The sequence below is a fragment of the Camellia sinensis genome, chromosome 2 (assembly GCF_055761805.1).
Source record: "Camellia sinensis isolate YWXY chromosome 2, ASM5576180v1, whole genome shotgun sequence".
In the NCBI taxonomy this organism is placed as follows: domain Eukaryota; kingdom Viridiplantae; phylum Streptophyta; class Magnoliopsida; order Ericales; family Theaceae; genus Camellia; species Camellia sinensis.
This window is the reverse complement of record NC_138962.1, coordinates 74937477-74958156: the sequence shown is the minus strand read 5'-3', so window position 1 is coordinate 74958156 and position 20680 is coordinate 74937477. Positions and strand designations below refer to the sequence as shown.

At 36.9% G+C, this 20680-nt stretch overlaps 1 protein-coding gene across 1 annotated transcript; it reads right to left on the bottom strand.

Annotated features, from left to right (window-relative positions):
* Nucleotides 1–2191: 2191 nt before the first annotated feature.
* LOC145814399 (uncharacterized) lies at nt 2192–2668 on the bottom strand. The gene is made up of 2 exons (XM_082911192.1): nt 2620–2668; nt 2192–2532 (listed from the first exon to the last, which is right to left on the bottom strand). The coding sequence occupies exons 1-2, from the start codon at nt 2666–2668 to the stop codon at nt 2192–2194; spliced, it is 390 nt and encodes a 129-aa protein (XP_082767318.1).
* Between the last annotated feature and the right edge of the window lie 18012 nt (nt 2669–20680).

The following is a 20680-nucleotide window of genomic DNA, read 5'->3' as shown; positions in this document are numbered from 1 at the left end:
GTTCCTAACACTTCTCAACCAATGGCTACCGATGTTGTATTGATAATGACAAAATCTTTTATTTGTCATTTCAATTTATTGTGCCTCAATATATATATATAGATATGTATATATTCAACTCCTCTTTAACTTGTTTTGACAGTTGCCAAATGATGACTTTGATTTGGCGTCCACAAATGAGGATATGAGACTTCTTGATGAGTTCTCAGATAATGAAACATCAGTTCATAGGCCATCAACCTTTGATTTAGTGATTGGTCGTAAGAGTTGTCTCTTAGTGGACCCAACTCCAATTGTCCAAACTTCTTCCTTACCTGCTGCTCCTACACTGAGTCAAGTTGCACCTTTTGTGGCTTCTACTATTGATACAAGAAGCATGATCCTTAATGCTCGCCGCTCAACAACTTCAATACTTGATAACCATATTAAAGGTTTATTGAGCAAAACTCCTATTCAGAAAGTTCCAGCATTAGGCCCAAAGCTCCAAGAGCTTTATGATGAGCTCTCAAAGCTTCAGGTAGACTATTCTCCATTGCAAAGCCAGATTGAGAAGCTCGTACAAAATGTTACTACGTACATCTCTATGAAATTAACATTTGCTAAAAGGATGACTTTAGAGGTATAGGATCAACGTTTAGCAGATGTCAGTCAATGTGTCAATCATGCTCTAGCTTTAAGAATAAAAGAGTTGAGCAAGTTCACTTGCTGAAGTCTGATTTGGGTAGCCTTGTAGCAAAGAAGGCAAAATTGTTAAAAGCGTTGGAGTATTTAGATTAACAATCATAACAACTAGAGACTACACTTAGTGTTGCTGAAGCTGAAATAGTTCAAAGGCGAGCCATTGTTTCCACTTTAAGGGATGAACAAGCTACAATAGAAGCAGCTGAGGTGATAAAAAGCGAGGATATTGAAGTCGCCAACAAGTTGGAGTAACTTTTGAAAGTTGAACAAGGCGAGATCCAGAGTTTATCATGGTTGCCATGATTTATTTATTTATTATCTTTTTTTTGTTTCATTTTTATTTTAATGAACTGTAGCTCGAAACCAAATGCTTCATTATAAAATAATTGCTCTAGCAAACAATTTATTTATGAAATAAATATTATAATTAGAAGCAAAATACTTTTATTGTAAAACACATTTGGTTTATTGATTTATTTAGCTGTTCACAGTTTATACTCATGCGGGCCAGAAGTAGTACATTTTTTTTCTTTTTTAAATTTTTTTTTAACAACTTTATTTCATATGTGCCAAAAACATCATGAAATTTATGCTCATGCGATTAGGAGCATTACATTCTCATGGATAGTAGCGCTTTAAGAACTTGCCGTTGATTGGGCCAACTCTTATACCTTCTTCATCAACAATCTTGTATGCTCCATTAGTGTAGACTTCAGTCACCACGTATGAACCATCCCACTAAACAAAGAACTTGTTGCCAGTTCGGTGGATAGTGATGATAGGTCTTCGAATAGCCAACACAAATTCTCCAACTTGGAAAGACCGGGGTCTAACCTTGTTATTGAAAGCTCAGGAGAGTCGAGCTTGGTAACACATAAGTTTTTGTTGTGCTTCCAATCTCTTCTCATCTAATGTTTCTAATTCAGCAAGGCGTAGTTTTGCATTCTCATCATCAGTGAGACATTCCTGTATAGCTATCCTTAATGAAGGAATTTGTTGTTCCAAAGGAAGAACTACTTCAACACCATACATAAGGGAGTATGAGGTGGCTTGAATTGGGGTACAATGTGTCGTATGGTATGCCCAAAGTGCTTCTCTAATCCTTTTTCAATAGGTTGCCCAAAGTTTTGTTAAACGCCTCTGCCAATCCGTTGGCAGGTGCATTGTACATTGAGGAATTGCGCTGCTTAAATCCAAATCTTTCACAAAATTTGTCCATTAGACTATTGTAGAAAGGCTTTCCGTTATTAGTGATGATGTAGCGAGGTACACCATATCGATAAATAATATGGAATTTGATGAAATCAACAATAGTTTCTTTTTTGACTTCTTTAAGTGGGACGGCTTCAGCCTACTTAGAGAAATAATCTGTGGCAGCCAAGATGTATAAGTGGCTTGAAGAAGACTTGGTCAATGGGCCAACTACATCTAGACCCCATGCATCAAATGGCCAAGAAGCAATTGTTGGGTGTAAAGGTTCTGGTGGTTAATGGATAAAGTTTGCATGAAACTAGCAAGGTTGACACTTTCTTGAGTGGTCCAAGCAATCTTTAACCATCGTAGGCCAATAGTAACCCATCCTTTTTACTCGAAAGTGAAGTTTATGACCAGATTGATGCGCTCCACATATCCTGGAATAGGCTTCTTCCATGGTTTGTTGAGCTTCTTCATCCCTTAGGCAACGAAGAAAAATTCCTTCAAATGATCGTCGGAATAAAGTTTCCTTGTAGTAGATGAATTGAGGAGCTTGATGTCTTATTTCAGTTCTATGGCGAGAATCATCAGCGAGCTTCTCATGTTCAAGGTAGTCTATAATTGGCATTCTCCAATCGTCGACTTCAATGGCTAGTACTAGAATTGCGTTTGTTTCTATAAGGCGACAGTCCAACAATTGTGGCAATACCCATCATTGACATACAGGGACACTAACTTGTTCACCTTCTAACAATGCAAATGTAGTTGCTAGATTGGCAAGTGCATCAGCCATGCGTTTTTCTTTCCTTGGAGCATGTTTGAGTACCACCCTCTCAAATTTTTCAATGAGATGAGTTGCATATTGGAAATATGGGACTAAGTTGTATTTCTTGACTTCATAATCCCCCCCCCCCGGAGCTGATTAATCATTAACTTAGAATCCCCATAGACATCTAGGTCAACAATTTTTAGCTCTGTTGCCATTTGTAAACCAATGATCAAGGCCTGGTACTCAACAACATTGTTTGAGCAATTTTCTCAAAGAATAAATGAGTAAGGCAAAATATGCTTCTGTGGTGAAACAAAAATGACACCTGCTCCTGCCCCTTCCTTTCTAGTAGCCCCATCAAAGAACATTATCCAAGGCTGTAAAACTTCTATGAACAATATATCTTCGTCAGGGAATTCCTCATAAATTTCCCAATCAGTAGGGATGGGATGGTCGACCAAGAAGTTTGCAAGGACCTGCCCTTTCATCGTTTTTCTTGGTACGTAAATTATCTTAAATTCATTAAAGAGGAGAGGCCATCTTGCTAAGTGTCCTAAGAGGATGGGCTTAGATATAACATACTTTATTGGGTCGGCTCTTGCAATGAGATGCACTGTATGGGCTTGGAAATAATGTCTTAATTTTTTAGAGGCAAAAACAAGCGCCAAACACATTTTCTCAATGGGTGAGTACTTGAGTTCCTTTTTGGTTAATCTGCGACTCAAGTAATAGAGTGTTTGCTCTTTATTTTCTTTGTTATTTTGGGCCAGCATTGCTCCAAGAGACTCTTCTTGAGTCGCAATGTAAAGTATCAATAGTTTCCCCTGAATAGGAGCTCCTAATACTGGTGAATGAAGCATGTATCTCTTAATACTATCAAAAGCATTTTGACATGCTTGATCCCAAACAAATGGAGCCTCTTTTTTCATCAGTCGACTGAAAGGTTGACAACGGCCTGCCAAGTTTGCAATGAATCTGCGGATATATGCCAAGTGACCTTGGAGGCTTCTAAGTTCTTTTAGGTTTTTTGGTGGTGTCATCTTTTGTATAGCATCGATTTTGGATTGATCAACCTTAATGCCTCTATGTTGAACAATAAAGCTGAGGAATTTTCTAGATGTGACTCCAAATGCGCATTTGAGTGGATTCATCTTCAAGTCATACTTTCTTAGCCAGTTGAAAACTGCACGAAGGTCCTCTAGGTGATTTTCCCTTTTCTTAGATTTGACCACGAAATCATCAACATAGCACTCAACAAATTTATGGAGCATGTCATCGAAGATCTTTTGCATGGCACGTTGATCGGTGGCATTGGCATTCTTGATTCCGAAAGGCATCACTTTATAACAATAGATGCCTTTTGTGGTACGAAATGCAGTTAACTTTTCATCCTCAGATGCCATCCGTATTTGGTTGTATCCTGAACACCTATCCATGAAAGACAACACCTCGTGTCTGGTAGTGGCGTTTATCATTAATTCCATAATAGGAAGTGGAAAGTCATCCTTGGGACATGTTTCATTCAAATTTCGAAAGTCGACACATATTCTAATCTGTCCATTCTTCTTGACTACCGGGACCATACTTGATATCCATGTCGGATATTTTCCTTCACGTATGAACCCAGCTTCGATCAACTTGTTGACTTCTTCTTCCACTTTAAGGATGCGCTCAGGTCTGATATATTGATGAGCCTGCTTTATAGATTGCATACCATGTTTGATCCCAAGGTGATGGACAGTAACCTTTGGACTGAAACCTGGCATCTCTTTATACGTCAATGCGAAGACATCTTTATATTCGAGGACCAGATCAAAAAATGTCTTTTCTTCCTCAGGTGTTAAGAGTGTTCCCACAAAGATTGGTCGAGGGTCATCAGGAGTTCCCAAGTTGAGTTCTTTCAAATTGTCAACAGTTGATTGCCCCTCATCTTCAAGTTCTGGGAGAGCTTCTTGGAGATCATCATCCTCTGAATCTGAGCTAGAATCTTCTTCAACTATTACATGGTGAGAAGCAACATGTTCAATTTCTTCTTCTCTTTTACTTTCCGCTTGAGTCTTAACTTCTCCAGTTAGTATGATAGTGTGCCTTTTGACCTTAAGCGGACCTTCAACACTAACTTTAAGTGATGTCATGCGTTTCATGCGAGAATGAATCAAACTTTGATTCTCATCATCCTTCTTTGTAGAATTCAACTCAATTGCTGTTGTGTTTCTCTTGTTCTTGCCTTTTCTAGGTGATGTATTCATATCACCAAGTCGAGCAAAAATGGACTTTTGTGACCAGGAAGTTTGTTTTTCATCCCCTTCCTTAGTAGTGCCTAATCTGTTAAAAACTAAAGGTTGAGAAGTTGTACCTTCATCTGCCTCATCAACAGTGCTCATCCTATTAAAAACCGAGGTCTGAAGTGCAGGAGCTTCAATGCAGTCAGACACTGAGACTCGAGGAGTTGGGTTTTTCCACAGTGATATGTTGTACGTCTTCCTTCTTTCCTTTTCTCTTGGCAGAGATACGAATGGGTTCAGTTAGTATGAATTCGACTCCGGTCTTTGGAGAGTTCACCCTGCACTCTTGTTACCTTAACTTTCTTTACGTTTCATTGAGACCATGAACTTTCTCACTTGTAAGTTCAGGACTTAACTCTCCCAGTGATGAGGGATTAGCAAATTCATAACCTGACTTGGCTAGAAGCTTGTATGCTTGTGGATCAAACCTTCCATTCGTCCTTCAGGTAAGAAGCCATGTTTGATAGAATTTTGCACAGGCCTAACAAATCCCTTTAGTGGAGGTTTGATATAGCGATCCCGGTTTTTACCCGACTCTTATGATGTTATGGGCTCGAGTTTAATGCTTTCATATTGTTGTCTATCTCTTTCTTCCCTTGTATACCTTTGAAATTGGTCCTTGGGTTGTTGTGGTGGTGTTTGGAACAGGTTGATTACTTAGTTTTCAAAACTTGTGTTGCCTAGATTTTTAGTCTTACGCTCGAGTGGCCATTCTTGCGCTCGAGCGGCCATTCTTGCGCTCGAGCGGGTTATGCAAATTTTGGTTCTCTGCTTGAGCAGCCTTTCTTACGCTCAAGCGGGAGTTATGAACTCTCAGTACTCTGCACTTCTGCAAAAGTGCTGGAGGAATGTTTTTCACGCTTGAGCGACGTTTCTTACGCTTTAGCAGGTGAGCGCTCAAGCGCCCCTTCTTGAGCTCGAGCGGTTGGTCTGTCGTCTGCAAAAGTTCTGGAGGTGTGTATTCTGTACTCAAGCGGGTTTCTTCTTGCGCTCGAGCGGATCAAATCTGTGTCTGACGCTCGAGCGTGAAACCTTTCGCTCAAGCGGACTACGCGTATATCAGATCGCGAAAAGCACTTTTTACATCACTTTTTCATATCTTTTCACCCAAAACCTTAAAGTTGAGAGCCTCTCTCTCTAAAACTCATATTCTCTCTAAATTTTGACCTAGATCCTTTGGTCTCTACACCCTTGAGCCTTCATTAAAAAGATAGAGCTCCTCAAGATCTTCTTTTTTACCCGATTAAAGTTGGATTTCGGCATTTTTGGGGTTTCATCCTTGCTTGGCTTGTCTTTTCTCTTCAAGGTAGGGATTTTTCTACACTTTGTTATGGTTTAACTTAGGTATCTTGTGGTTGGATAACAATGGTGGGTTTGGGGGTATTTTGAACACAAACCTAGAGTTTGGGTGAAATGTAAAAGTGGGTTTTTGGTGGAAATGAAATAAAAGAACATGGGGTTTGAAAATGAAGTATTGTTGTGTCAAAATAGTTGATTTTCGTACTTGGTTGAGGCTTGGGGAAGAAGAAAAATTTGTCCTAGAATGAGTATTATATTTATTTTGGATAAATGAATAAAATTGATATTGTAAGCATGGAATTGGACAAGTATGGAGATAGATAGTGAAATTGAATAAATAATATGTCTCATCTTTGATAATTTTGATTAAATTGTCTGTCTTGAGAGTGTATATCTGATTAGAAATATTTGTATTGGGCTATCGGTGAAGGATAGCTTTGATTGTTGTAAAAATTACATGTGGATTAGGTGAATTGAAACTAGTCCATGGTTGATTATCATTGAATATGATTATGTTGAGTATGCATTGTATATGTATAAGTGTTTGAGAGTGGAAAGCAGATGTGCTCCATTGTTTGGGAGGAGAAAGGGGATGGACTCCATTATAATTAAATTGGTCGGAGTGTCCTGGGTGAAAGTCCCGAAATTATACATGGGTGCCGATCTTGTGGATGAAATATCCGTAAAATGGCAATTGGGAGTGTTTATGTGTTGATTGTGAAAATGTTGAACCATTGAGTTGTGGTCTCATTTGGATTATTGAATAATAATGAAGTTGGCTCTTGCATAGAAATGAATTGAAGGAAAAAAGAATGAAATGGAATATGGATTTGACAATTGATAACTACTTGTAATGTGAACGTTTTCTCCCTAGCATTGTTTATGCTTACCGCTTCCATATCTTTGTTAAATCCTATATATCATGTTAGATTATTCCTATTGGGCTATGGCTCACCCTATTTACGAAAAACATTTCAAGTAATGATGGGGTGCTTCCACCAAGGCAATAACGTTGGAGGGATATGTGAGAAGCTAGCGCTTCTTGTTTTTGATATATTTTGTATAGCTTAGAGCTTTAATTGTAAGGGCTAGTCCTACTTTTGTTGTAACCAGGTCAAGACTTGGAAAGGTGTAAGCCCGAAGGGCATTTAATTATGTTGAATTCTTTTGTATCATTAACTTCATGTAATGAAGAAACTGTTTACTCTGATATATGTTGTCATTTATATATGCTTATGAGTTATATCTATGGTTATATTTTGAAGGTGTTACATGATTAGGCTTGACAATCCCTCCTGTGGAGTTGGTATTGTTGCATCTGCTCGTAGTATTTGCAGATTTTCTTTTATTGCGGGGTGAGCAAAGTCTCCTTTAACTTTTACAGACGTTGTGACTTCTTCAAATGGCAACTGCCCTTCTTTTCGTTGAGACTTTGGCACATACCTAAAGACTTGTGTCATTACATGGCATTTTGAGGATAAAGGCTATTTTTGTGGTGACGCGCCCTCAGGTGCCCTTTTGCCACTTGATATGTCTTCCCTTGAGAAGTCTAACACAACTTGCTTTTCTTAATTCATTTTCTCTTTTCTTGCAGAAAGGATTTCAGCTAGAATAACTTCAGGTATCCTATTGGAAGCCAAATAAAATTTTGCATCAGCGAAGTGAGACTTAGTTTCTATAAATGGCTTGTCATCTGCTAACACTGTCTTTATTCCACCTTGGTCAAATTTAAAACATTGATGGAGAGTTGATGCAACTACACCATTTCCATGGACCCAGGGTCGCCCAAGTAACAAATTATAGAACGTTCTTGTATCGATGACGTGAAACAAAGTACTGGCTGTGAGTTCTCTAATTGTGAGGTTCAAACGAATCATACCAATCGCGCGTTGCCCCCCTTGGTTAAAACCTTGAATAACCAGACGGCTTTGAGCTAACTCATCAATTGGGATTTTGAGTTTCTTCATGGTGAACTTTGGCATGATGTTTATTGCTAAGCCTTCATCAATAAGGATGCGGTTAACTTTTTGTTCACTAATAAAGCCAGAGACAAACAATGGGTGATTGTGTGGCTTTGAACCTAGTTAAAGGTCTTCATCAGTGATTGTTGTGCAACAAGGAACAGAAGTGATGGAGTTCACCTTGGGATAGTCTAGCTCATTAACAACAAACTCATATTTTCCAAGATCTTCTAACACTTGAACAAGTGCAGGTTGTACAGACTGAGGAAGATGAGACGCTTCACGCAAACCAAAGAGTGGGGGTAGCTTTTTCAAGGTTGTCAGGACCTCAATTTCCTCCTTATCTAGCGTTGGCTTAATGGTGTGAACTAGTTCCATATCAGCTTCAATGGTTAAAACCATATAGACCGCCTCGACCAAGTCATCTCCAAAATACCCAATAAGGAAGAAGTCTTGTAAGATGATGTGGGCACACGAGTTTTCTTCAGGAAATTTATCTTCTTGTTGCATTTTCTTTTCATTCTTCCTTTTGTCTATCACTTCCTTCTTGGAATGTCAATGGGAGTTCTTCTGTTCTTTTACTTTCTTGAGTGAAAAATGTTGAGTCTTAGACTGGCTTCTTCGTGACTTCCTTCGTGTCACGAGAGTCCAACTTTCATCTTCTCCAATAGTTAAGACTTCTTCAAAACCGTTATGGACATGCATGTCTTGATTTGAAACTTGAAAAATGACAAGTTCAAGTGAACCAAACTGGATGACTTTGGGAATTGCTTTCACTATTGGGATTGCAGATTGTGACATTTCTGTCTTGGATTTTGAGGATGGAGAATTTGGAGGTTGCATTCTGCCGATTCGTCAAGGTCCCAGAGGATTTTGTTCTTCCTAGCCAAGTCCACGAGCAATTCCTTTAACACGAAGCATTTCAGTAGGATGACTAACTATCCAATGATAATGGCAGTACTGGATCCTTCACACGACCTATTTTTTCAGGACGTTTGCACTCAGGAGTTAAATGACTTTCTTTTCAAGTAAATCTTCTAACATCCCTGGTACGTCAGAGTCAGGAAAGGGATACTTCTTGTCACGACCCAAACCCGCCCCTATGGGTTTAGCATCATAACCGGCCAGTAATCTGTGATTACCAAAGGCCTGCTTAACAGTAATGACAATAATACAGAGTAAGGGGCTGGCGGAAGCCAAACAGTAAATAAGAGATGTCCAATGAGCTGTGAAAACCTGAATGCAAAAAGACTTTTATGCACAAGCCACATTCATAACCCAAACATATATACATACGTCATATACACATGACATCCGGGTTAGGGACCAAATCTCTTCAACATAATTGTACAGTCGGAAAGTCTTATTCATCTATTACAAAACAGAGACAAAATGGTGAATCTGAAACACCCCAAAACAGCCTTGGCTTGAATGGACTTGGAACCTCAAAGTGAGGCACAATGGTTGGCTTGACAAAACATAAGCTTAGCTCGACGCTCCTAGCTCCAGTCCGGTACCTGGACACCTACATACATATATAAATAGTGAACTAAAGCCCAGTGAATAACTAATGCGTAAAGGGGTTAAGAATAAATGTCCTTTCATTATTTAAAACAGTCATTTGCATCAGTAAATCAGTTATTCATTCAGTGGCTCATATTTCATGCCATGTCAGTCAATTAGAAATCATAGCAGTCATACGTGGTACGTCCAATAGCAAAATAGTACAGTAGGTCTTAATAAACTGAACAGTCAGTTGATGGCCATCAAAACAGTAAACAGTAGTAGTTCCAAACATTGGAACCGACAGAGATCTCTATAACAGTAGCAGTAACAGTACAGTAACAGTAAGTTGCTATGGATGCCACGAGTACAATTTACAAATAGGGCAAACATTCATTCAGTAAGCAATGTCACTTCAGAAAGCAGTACAGTCAATCATTCAGAAATAATTATAGTTGAATGTATCTTTACAACATTGTTACTCACAGATTACTGGGCTATAGACAGGCTAGTCACCGTCCTCGGGTGCCAACCCTACACAGTTGCAGAATGAACACATATTAAGTTACACACTTGAGATCAATAGCTTAGCCCCTAACTTGACTTGGTGTGGTTTGATAACATTATCCTCATTAAGATGCCTTAAACATGGCCTAGGAATGCCTAGGATGGAATGAGGATGCAAAAATTACACTTTAAAACACTTTTCAAAATTTGCTGAAAACAGGGGTCTCGCTCGAGCGTGGCTTTCTCCACTCGAGCAGACATGCAGACAAAGAAGCTCCGCTCGAGTGTGGCTTCCCTCGCTCGAGCGGACTGTAAACTCATGAAAAAGTATTGTTTGCATGTTTATCACGCTCGATGGACGCTCGACCCACGATCGAGCGTGAGACTCAGACCCTCGCTTGAGCGCGGATCACCTCGCTCGAGCGGACTGCAAAACACACGAACTTCTGGGCATATGCATTTCACGCTCGAGCGTGACTCTATACGCTCGAGCGGAAGTGCATGTACTCAGAGTGTACACTCGAGCGTGAAGTCCTCCGCTCGAGCGTGGATCCAAAATCTGAAATTTTAAGATTTGATCACCAAGCTCAAACCAAGAATCAAACATGCCAAAACTCATCCTTTTGGGCCAATTTTCTGACACACTTAGAAACTCATAATACAACATGTTTTGAAGATCATTTCATAAAATCAAAGCCCAAAAATGTGACAATTGAACACAATTTCAATCCAAAATTCAAGAACATGATGTATATATGCCATGCATGTGTTTCTTTGAACTCAAAGCTTCTAACACATGATCAAATGAGCCATTCACTCCAAAAACATGATGAATTCTTAAATTACAACTACAATCTAGACATGCATGGAAGAATTTTATGCAAAACAACTTCAAATCTCCATAATGTGGACATGCATGTATGAATGGACTCTTAAATTAACACATTAAGCTAATTCTTGACTCAAATCACCAATTCTTCCATAAACCAAGCATGAAACAACTTAAACTCATAATTGAGGGAATGAATTTCCTACCTTAAGTCTTGAATTCCAAATGTGGTAGCTCAAAAATGCAATTCTCCTTTGGTTCCTCTAAATTCCCAAGCAAATCTCTTGTTGAGCTCAATTTTTCTCCTTCTCTCCCTCTCTCTCTCGGTTTGGTCTTGGAGGTGGATGAGATGATGTATCAAATGTATAAATTAAGTCCCAAACAATGTTTTAGAAAATAGCCCACTCAATGGCAAAACATGTAATTAACCTATATTAAATTAATCTAGCATTATTAATTCCAATTTAAACATTCCAAATCAAATTTTAATTAAACCTACCATAAAATTATATAAATCCTAATTAGCATATAACACTAATCAATTTCGGAATCGGTCACCGGAAAGGCTTTCAATTCGTAATTCAAAATTAAAACGTGAACAGATCATTCAATAACAAACAAATAGAAATGTAAGTAAATCACATATTCATGCAATCAATTTAGAATTTTGTCTTAATCAATTACTTATCATGCTTAGTCAAAATTTAACGCTAATCAGAGGTGAGGGTTGTCACACTTCTTTTCTTGTAATTCCTTCAGAGATGGGCGTGTTTCCTTTCTTTCTTCTTTCTTCTGGTCTTTCGTTGAAATCTTGATTGGAGCTGTGGTTACCGCCATTGCTTCTTTGGTGGTACCTTTGAAAGGCTTGCCTCATTTTTTCACTTATTTGTTATCTTTTCTTTGTTCAAGAATGGAAAGGTCTTTTTCGCCATGGTTGGCTATGCTAATTTCCATGTCATGTGAACGCGTAGCTAACTCTTCAAATGTTCATGGTTTTATCCCTTGAAGGATGTAAAGGTGTCCCCAATGCATGCCTTGCATGCACATCTCCATAGCTGAAATCTCAGAGAGTCGGTCTTTGCAATCTAGACTTAGAGCACGCTAACAGTTGACGTAGTCTACCACAGGCTCATCATTCCATTGCTTGGTACTGGTTAATTCTATTATGCTTACCATACGGCGGGTGCTATAGAAATGATTAAGGAATTCACGTTGTATTTTCTCCCAACTGTCAATTGACTCGGCCGCCAAATCAGTGTACCAATAAAAGGCATTTTCTTTAAGTGACCAAACAAACTGTTTGACAAGTAGATCACCGTCTATCCCGGCATTGTTGCAAGTTTCAACAATGTGAGCGACATGTTGTTTAGGATTACCTTTTTTGTCGAACTGTTAGAACTTAGAAGGTTGCTATCCACTAGGTATTCTAAGAATGTCTATCCTCTTTGTGTAAAGCTTGGAGTATATGAAAGCACTTTGCGAGGGCCCATCGTATTGTGCTCGGATGGTATTTACAATCATGCCTTGGAGTTGTTGAACAGACAAAGAAGCAATAGATGCTGGTTGACTACTTGTGCCAATCGCTTGCCTTGCAACAGATGTATGCCAAGTTTCCTTACCAACAACTTGCTTGGACTTATATGCAGGGTTCACCTTCTCAACAAACGTGCCTTGTGGTGTAAAGCCAGGTTGATGAGAATTGTCTTGACTTGCTTCGTCAGTATTTCGTGCTTTTAACTTGTTCATCAAGGTGGCAATTTGAAGATCTTTCTCTTCCACAGTTTTGGTGAGCTTGTTAATGGCACGAGCCATGGTCGCCAATTGTTCTTCCACTAAAGTGGTGCCAGTGGTCATGACTTGTATAGCCATCAAACGAGACGCATTTGAGTGATTCGATGAAATTGAACGTTAAGGACTACTAGGAGATGATCTTGATTGTGAGCCTGTACTTGAGTTTTCATCAGAAGCTACGTGTGTTAGGTGTGGAGAGAAACCTTCTGGTAGAGAATCCTTTGAGACAGAAGTGGACTTCTTCCATTCCCTTACTTCTTTTTGCTTAGCCCCAGACGTAGATACAGTGATAGATTTGTGAGACTTGCCTTGCATATGCTTTGTTGTATTGGCGGTCGGCATGACCCCGTGAGTGGCGAGAGCAATGGTTGCCTTGGTCTTGCTACGGGTGATCAGACCCGTAGAAGTGCTGTTGTTGCTGGTCGTGACAGCAACATTCTTGCTGGCGTTCTTATTGATCGGAGCAATTTGAACTTTCTTTGAATCCATTGTGCTTGATCAAACAAGACTCTGGAAAGATGCCTTAGGAGAAAGAGATAAGAGGTAGAGAGGTCCCACTGGGCGTGCCAAAATTTGTAAACACAAATTTCGTAGCTGCAATTAAGACACAAAATAAATGCACAAATAATTAATTTTATTGATTATAATAAATGAGGTACAATCCTCTATGGTTTGCTCTATTACAAAAGAACAAATCCTCTTATTCGATCTCTGAAATGGGTGTAATTCAACGACTGTAGAAGCTTATTGTTAAATCAAACAAGTTGATGGATTTCTTCAAGTTTTTGAATGAAGAAACTTGGAGAAGAAAGGCTTGATCAAGGGCTTGAATGACTTGATCTCGAACGAGTCTTGAGATGATCTCCTTGAAAAGAGAGACCAAATTTGTATTTACAACTTGAAAGGATTGGCACAAGTTTGGAGTGCTTGATAATTCTTTCTTTTAGGTTTGAAGAACTTTAGAGAAAATTTTGAGAAGAATATTTGGCAGAGTTTCAAAATTGCTTAGGAGCTTACAAGACTTTTAGCCAAAAAAAATGTCTCCTCTTCCTCTTGGTGAGAGCCTTTATTTATAGGCTTAGGAGAGAATGATCAATTTTGGAAACTCCAAAATTTATTTGAATTTCCAAGGAAATGACAATTTATTTCTTAATTTATGGACATGATTTACATTCAAATTTAAATTTAAATTTGAATTATTTCACTAAATTTTGATAAAATATTTTCATGGGCCCATACATTTGGATTGACCAAATTGTCAAAATAGGTTCATTTTTCTTTTGGTGCGACCCATAATTTAAAATGGGTTAAGATCCATAATTTTAGTAAGACCCACATCCATTTGAAAATTTTGACTATCTTAATTTTGATCAATCAAGAAAATTTATTTGCCTTGATTAATCAGACGGTGATCAAGACACGTGAAAATTTTAAATGTCTACAATATCATAATCAAACATTACATAATTAAAGACCTGATGCACCACTTTAGACATAGCAAAAAATATAAGAAATTAGAAAAGACTTTTTCGATTAATAACAAAAAAATACACTACAAGTTATAACCAAGTCATAATTTGTATATTATAGAATTTTTCGTTGTTTTTATTTTTTTTCCAAAAAGATATTTCGATACAAGCAGAATTCACGATTTTTGATAAACTTTGATTAACAAAAATAAGAATTTAATTTCAAGTTAAGAATACACTTTTCTTTTCTTTTTTTACTTTGAAAAAAATTATTTTAATAAGCTTATTTTATATAAAATGAGACACAATAATAAAAATTTTCATCAACTATTAACAAATCTATTTACGGGTTCGTTTGGAAAGTAGGTTGGCTTTTTGGCTTTTTGACTTTTTCGCTAGCCTGGGGCTAAAAAGTCTCGTTCGAGAAGGATTTTTTTGACTTTTTTGACTTTTTGTGAGAAAAAGAATGTAATGATTATGGGTTGGATGTGATATTTTGTCTTATTGGGCTAAAAAGCCTATTTTGTCTTTTTGTAGCTAAAATAGCCCAAAACCCAACCCAGCCTATCTTCCCAAATAAAGGCTATATTTTGTTTGGGATGTGCTACATAAGAGCATCTCTAATGATACACCAATTTTTTTCATCAAATCTAAGTAAAAAAAGGCAATGTCCTCAATCTGATATCAACAGCTCCAACGGTTGCACTGTAGCTTTCATCAGAAGGCAGTGGACGTCCGGCTAGATGACCGGACAGGCAACTGAATTTTTTTTTTCCCTCCATTTCTGTTTCCCAATTTGTTTCTCATTTCTTTTTCCCTCCATTAAAGATTTTCCATATTTTGTTGCCTCCAATAATAATTTCCTTCAAAAAACTCATATAAACACATTAATTCATATACCATATACCAGAAAAGAGGTACGTGATATCTGCAACCAACCAGAATTGAAACTAGAGCATAATGAGTATCTCAAATTCTTACATATTTACTTCATTTTTAGCATCTTCTTCTTTCTCATCCTCTGATGATGAAAAAACGGTCACACTTTTGGGGGTTTATGAGATAAATAATGTTAGTATGATTCAGATTCTGCAATTAACTGATCTATCAAAGAAAAGGTGTGGTTCTATTGTAGGACATAATTACATACATCGCGATAGATGGAATGAATGATTGTTTGCAAATTATTTTGCGCAAATCCAATTTATTCACCTGTAACATTTCGGAGACGTTTTCAAATGCATCATCATCTGTATCTGCGAATTTTGAATGCCATTGAAGCACACAAACCATATTTTGTTTAAAAATAAGATGCAGCTCATATCTTTGGATTGTCTCCCTTGGAAAAGATGACTTCAGCAATGAGAATATCTTCATGTGAAGTGGCAGCAGATGCAGTTGATGATTATGTACGTATTGGGGAAAGCACTACAATTGAAAGTTTGAAACACTTTTGTAATTCAGTAATTGAAATCTTTGGATTAGAATACCTGAGATATCCAACAATAACTGATATTACTAGATTACTTGCTATTAGGGAGGTTCGTGGGTTTTCGAGTATGTTGCGAAATTTAGATTGCATGCATTGGGAGTGAAAAAATTGTCCAACGGCATGGCAAGATCAATACGTAGGCAATCAAAAAAAGCCAACCATCATTCTTGAAGAAGTAGCTTCTTATGACTTGTGGATTTGGCATGCATTTTTTGGAATGTCTGGATCACATGATGACTTGAATGTGTTGGATCAATCGCCCTTATTTTCTGATCTTGCCCAAGGTAAAGCTCCCCCTGTCCATTACACTATTAATGGACACAGTTATAATATGGGTTATTACCTTGCTGATGGTATATACTTTCAATAGGCAACACTGGTTCAAACAATCTCTTCTCCCCAAAGAGCAAAGAAACAACATTTTCCAATGATGCAAAAGTCGACAAGAAATGATGTAGAGTAGGCATTCGGATTACTCTAATCCCGATTTACAATCATAAGTGGTGTCGTACGTTTTTGGGATTTGAAAATGCTTGGGAACATAATGAAGAGTTGTGTTATAATATGATTGTCAAAGATGAGAGAGATGAGCATCTTGATTTCGATTATGATATTTCATCAACCAACTCACCAATAGTACTTTCGTGTAGTAGTAACAATGACTTCTAATCATTTATGTCTCGTCATTTAGGTATTAGAGATAAAAATGCATATCATGCCCTCCGCAATGATTTAATAGAACATATGCGGCATCTTTACGATGAAAACTAATTCACCACGTTGACGCGAACATGAACTGTTGGTTATTTTTTGGAATGAGAGTTGATTATGCAAGGAAAGCTGTTAGTGTTTGTTTGTTGTTAATGGTCTTCACAATGTACACATCCGTTCTTGCTATTATTTTTGGTCCGTTAACTTTGTTATTATCCAAAATAGTGTGCATTTGTTACCAATAGACCGATGTCATAATTTACTGATGTTGTGTTCTGATATGGCTTTGGACTACTAATTATTATATGTATCTACATATATTAAATCACAAATAAATGTAGTACATTTGAATGAATTACAAATGAACAAAGCACACTGAACAAATGAATTAAAATAAATAAATATTCCAGTTAAAATATATATTACAAATCAATTACAAATACCAACTGATAATTCAATAGCGTATGAAACACCTCTGTATCTCATAAATTTGAAAATTCATTTATTGACAATTTAGTATCTCATGAAAATTCAATACCTCGTACATTTGACAATTCAACACCTCAGTACAATCCAACTATTTGACCATCAGAATGTACATACGACTTATAGGTTTAGTGAATGCCCATGAAACACACACCACTATTCAACTACTTCATTTAAGTAATTTACCCACCTCATTACTTCCCTCCACCACTTACCTCATTTATTAACACTCTATATACACTCAATATTGGATATAATCCGAATACAAATTTTTCTCCACAAATCGCAAGTTAAAGCATTAACAAGCCAAATTGTGCTCTCAAAACACTCTATATCCACTCAATATTGGAAGTGTGCATTGAAAGAAGCAGCAAGGCAAAGCAACAGAAGCAGCAAGCCAAAGTTCAGCACAAACCGAATACAAAGGCTGCTTCGCAACCAGTCAACCGGTGGATTGATCGGCAGGTCAACCGACCCTGCTTGTTCTTTTTTTTTTTTTTTTCCTATGTGCAGTTCCTTATCTGTTGCACTTTTACACAGCACACTTCACATCATTTCGTTACCTTACACTGAATTTAAGCTCCTTGAGGAATCCACCGATCATATTTAACTCATTTCCAATCAAACTGAACAGATATTCGCATCATGCAAAAGAGCAAGACTAGAACATGGTGAAAGCTCCAACCCTCCACCACGTCAACAACAGCAACAACGGCCTCAAAGTTCAGCTTATCCTACGACATATTTTCTTACCTACAATCATGACAAGCCTTTTAAAACTTTTCCAGCTGACCTATTGTAACCGGGAGAAGGGTTAATCTTCCACCTCAATATGATCTACTGTTAGTTAGCAAACTTGAGACAATGGGGTGGGTAAATTTAATTAATTTACCACAAAAGGTATATCTACGTCTTGTGGCTTTATTTTATCTTCACTTGAAATGTACTAATGAAGAAAATGAAAATTTTAGTCTTCTATCTTATGTGAAAGGTAAGAGTATTGAGTTTGATATCCTCTCTTTATCACGAATTATTGGAGTTGAGGAAGGGGATATGCATATCTATTTTCATAGTGAGTCTGACCTACTTGTTATTGTTGGCAATATCAGTGAAGTATATACTACTATTTGTGAGAGGAGATTTATCGGGACTAATTTACAAGCAAAACATAGAAAATGTCACTCCGAAAAGAGGACATTTTGATGTTGTCCCATATTATAATGCTTATTTGCTATACTGTTTTGAAGTTGGCCACAAATTGAATTTGTGCTACATAATAATGAAAGAAATAATGGTCACAAATCTTAGTCAATTCATGGGCTGGTCACTACTTTTTGGGGCTTTGTTCACTAAAATTTTTAAAGCTTTTAAGATTCGACTCGTAGGTGAAACAGAGATTAAAATCTCTTCGGTCATTTCGGAGTACACACTGACCCGTGCTGGTGGAACTGAAAACTTAATGGGAAGTCTTAATGCAGATGTCCCACCAGATGATGCTCTCGAAGACCCTTATGACAATACGATGCCAACAACTAAACAACCTCAATATTGGATTGATTTTTTGGCTATGGAACAAGACCGACATAATTAGCGCGTTCAATGGGAACAAGAAATGACTAATCAGTTTAGTGCATTGGGTACACAGTTCGATGCATTTGCCACTACTCAGAACTCATTAATTCAATAATTTGGTGAGTTCCATTTGGACACTGAAAGACGTCATGAAGTGACAAGCAATCGCATGGATCAAATTAAGCATCGCGTAAATGACATCTATCAGCACTATTTCCCTCCACCACCACCAGACAATGACTTTTGATGTGTTTGGATGGCAGATTGTATGAAAAGAAAAATTATGTAGTTTTTGTTTGTTTTTACAATGTACTATTACATTCTGTATTTTCATTGTTTTGTTTTTTTATACAAGTTTTTATATTTTGTTGGGACATTTTTCTTTATGAATGTAGTGGTTCTACCTTTTATAACATATTGGATAATTATATTTTCTGGTGGTCATGTAAACATGAGTGCATTGTAGACTTTGTTACCAAACACAGAACAAATGACAAATAACCATGTGAATGATAGCTATTTGAACTGCTAAATATTTGTTCGCATGTTAAAAAAAAAAAAAAAGGTATACAAACAAAATTGATAGATATTTGTATTGTAAATGAAAATTTTAAAAATTAACTCTGTACAAAAAATTTAAAAAAACTACCTCTGTACAAAAAATATCTTTTGTGACTATATTTTGTGTGTTGCTATCTTTTTTATTTTCAAAATTGATTTGGAGTAAGTGTGTTTGTATTATTATTTTTATTTTTAAATAATAAAACTAATACAAATAATTTCAATACAACCAATAGAACCCACCATCAACATGAACTGTTTTTGTTTTTACATAATAAAACCAATACAATGCACCATGAACATAAATATAATTCCAATGCATTTCCCTATAGAAAATAGATTAAAATGCAATACAAAAATAGATTAAAATGCAAGAAATTGTTGATCAAAATAAGAAATGCAATACAGAAATACACTGTAAGAAATTGAATAAAAATCGTGGTCTTTATGAACCAGTCAAGGAAATGTATTTGTTGATCGAAATAAGATTTACCATTGAAACTTTTCATAGTACGTCCTTTGCATAAGATTTAAATTTGTCATGTCCATTAACATTATTTTATGATCCTCATTTCGTTGTTCTCTTTCATTCATCATGGATAAGATTTTTAGTTGTTCCTCCCTATCCTCGGCCCTCATTCGATGCTCAGCAGCCTTCTGTTCACGATCTATCGCCTTTTGTTCATCTCTTCAACAGTTCTAATAGAGATAGTTGATAATACTTCAACAATTTTAGATTGGTTGGCAGCCATTTCATTAAATCTAACATCGTGAGTTGTTTGATTCTTTAGCTTATCTTTCGCAGCTTTAGTACCAATTGGTCGTATTGATGTATTACTCGGTTGTTGGTCCCCCGTAATATTGTTGTTGGGTTAAAAAGCCTCACCTTCAGTTGGTGGATTCAAACATGGATATGCATGTTGCGTGAGTTTTTTTGGTTGTATCTAAATTCATCTCACTTACAACTTCGGCGCAAAATATCCTAACTTGTATCAAATGTGAAGTGTTTTTTCTGTATTGCATGATACATCCGTTTCGCATCAGTGACCTAAACAATAGAAACATGAGAATCATTTTGATAACAAGTATATTGAGCACTCCGAAAATTGATATTTAATAACAGAAATGAAAATTACCATGTTTGTCTCAGTTGTTCCACTTTGTTGCCTCAATTGAATTTGCTCAAGAAAATCACAGAATTTATTAATTGCCTTTTGCATGACAGACTAATGGTGAGACAAAAAAATACGGTTTCGATTTGATTCACCGCTCAATTGTGAATTAAAATAAACGAGTACTCATTCTAAAAATATTGCCATGGTCTGACTATTACTAGTAATGGAGATCTTGAGAGATTGCCAACCAAGATCTACATAAAGTTTCATCTTCTATAATTGTAAACGCTTTAAACACAAGAAGTTTCCGAAATAAAATTAATATCATTGTTGTGCTCTGAAGTTTGTAATTTCTCAAACATTTCAAAATCTTCCATAATTTGAAGAAAATTAAGTAGGATACAATATCCAACTCAGATAGTGAAATATATTGTAATGATATACATTGTAGCTGA

Excerpts from the sequence above, each read along its gene's own strand:
- LOC145814399 (XM_082911192.1), bottom strand. The coding sequence starts at position 2,668 with ATGGCTGATGCACTTGCCAATCTAGCAACTACATTTGCATTGTTAGAA. Across the intron at positions 2,533-2,619 it reads TACATTTGCATTGTTAGAAG|TACTAGCCATTGAAGTCGAC; the intron begins GTGAACAAGTTA and ends ACGCAATTCTAG.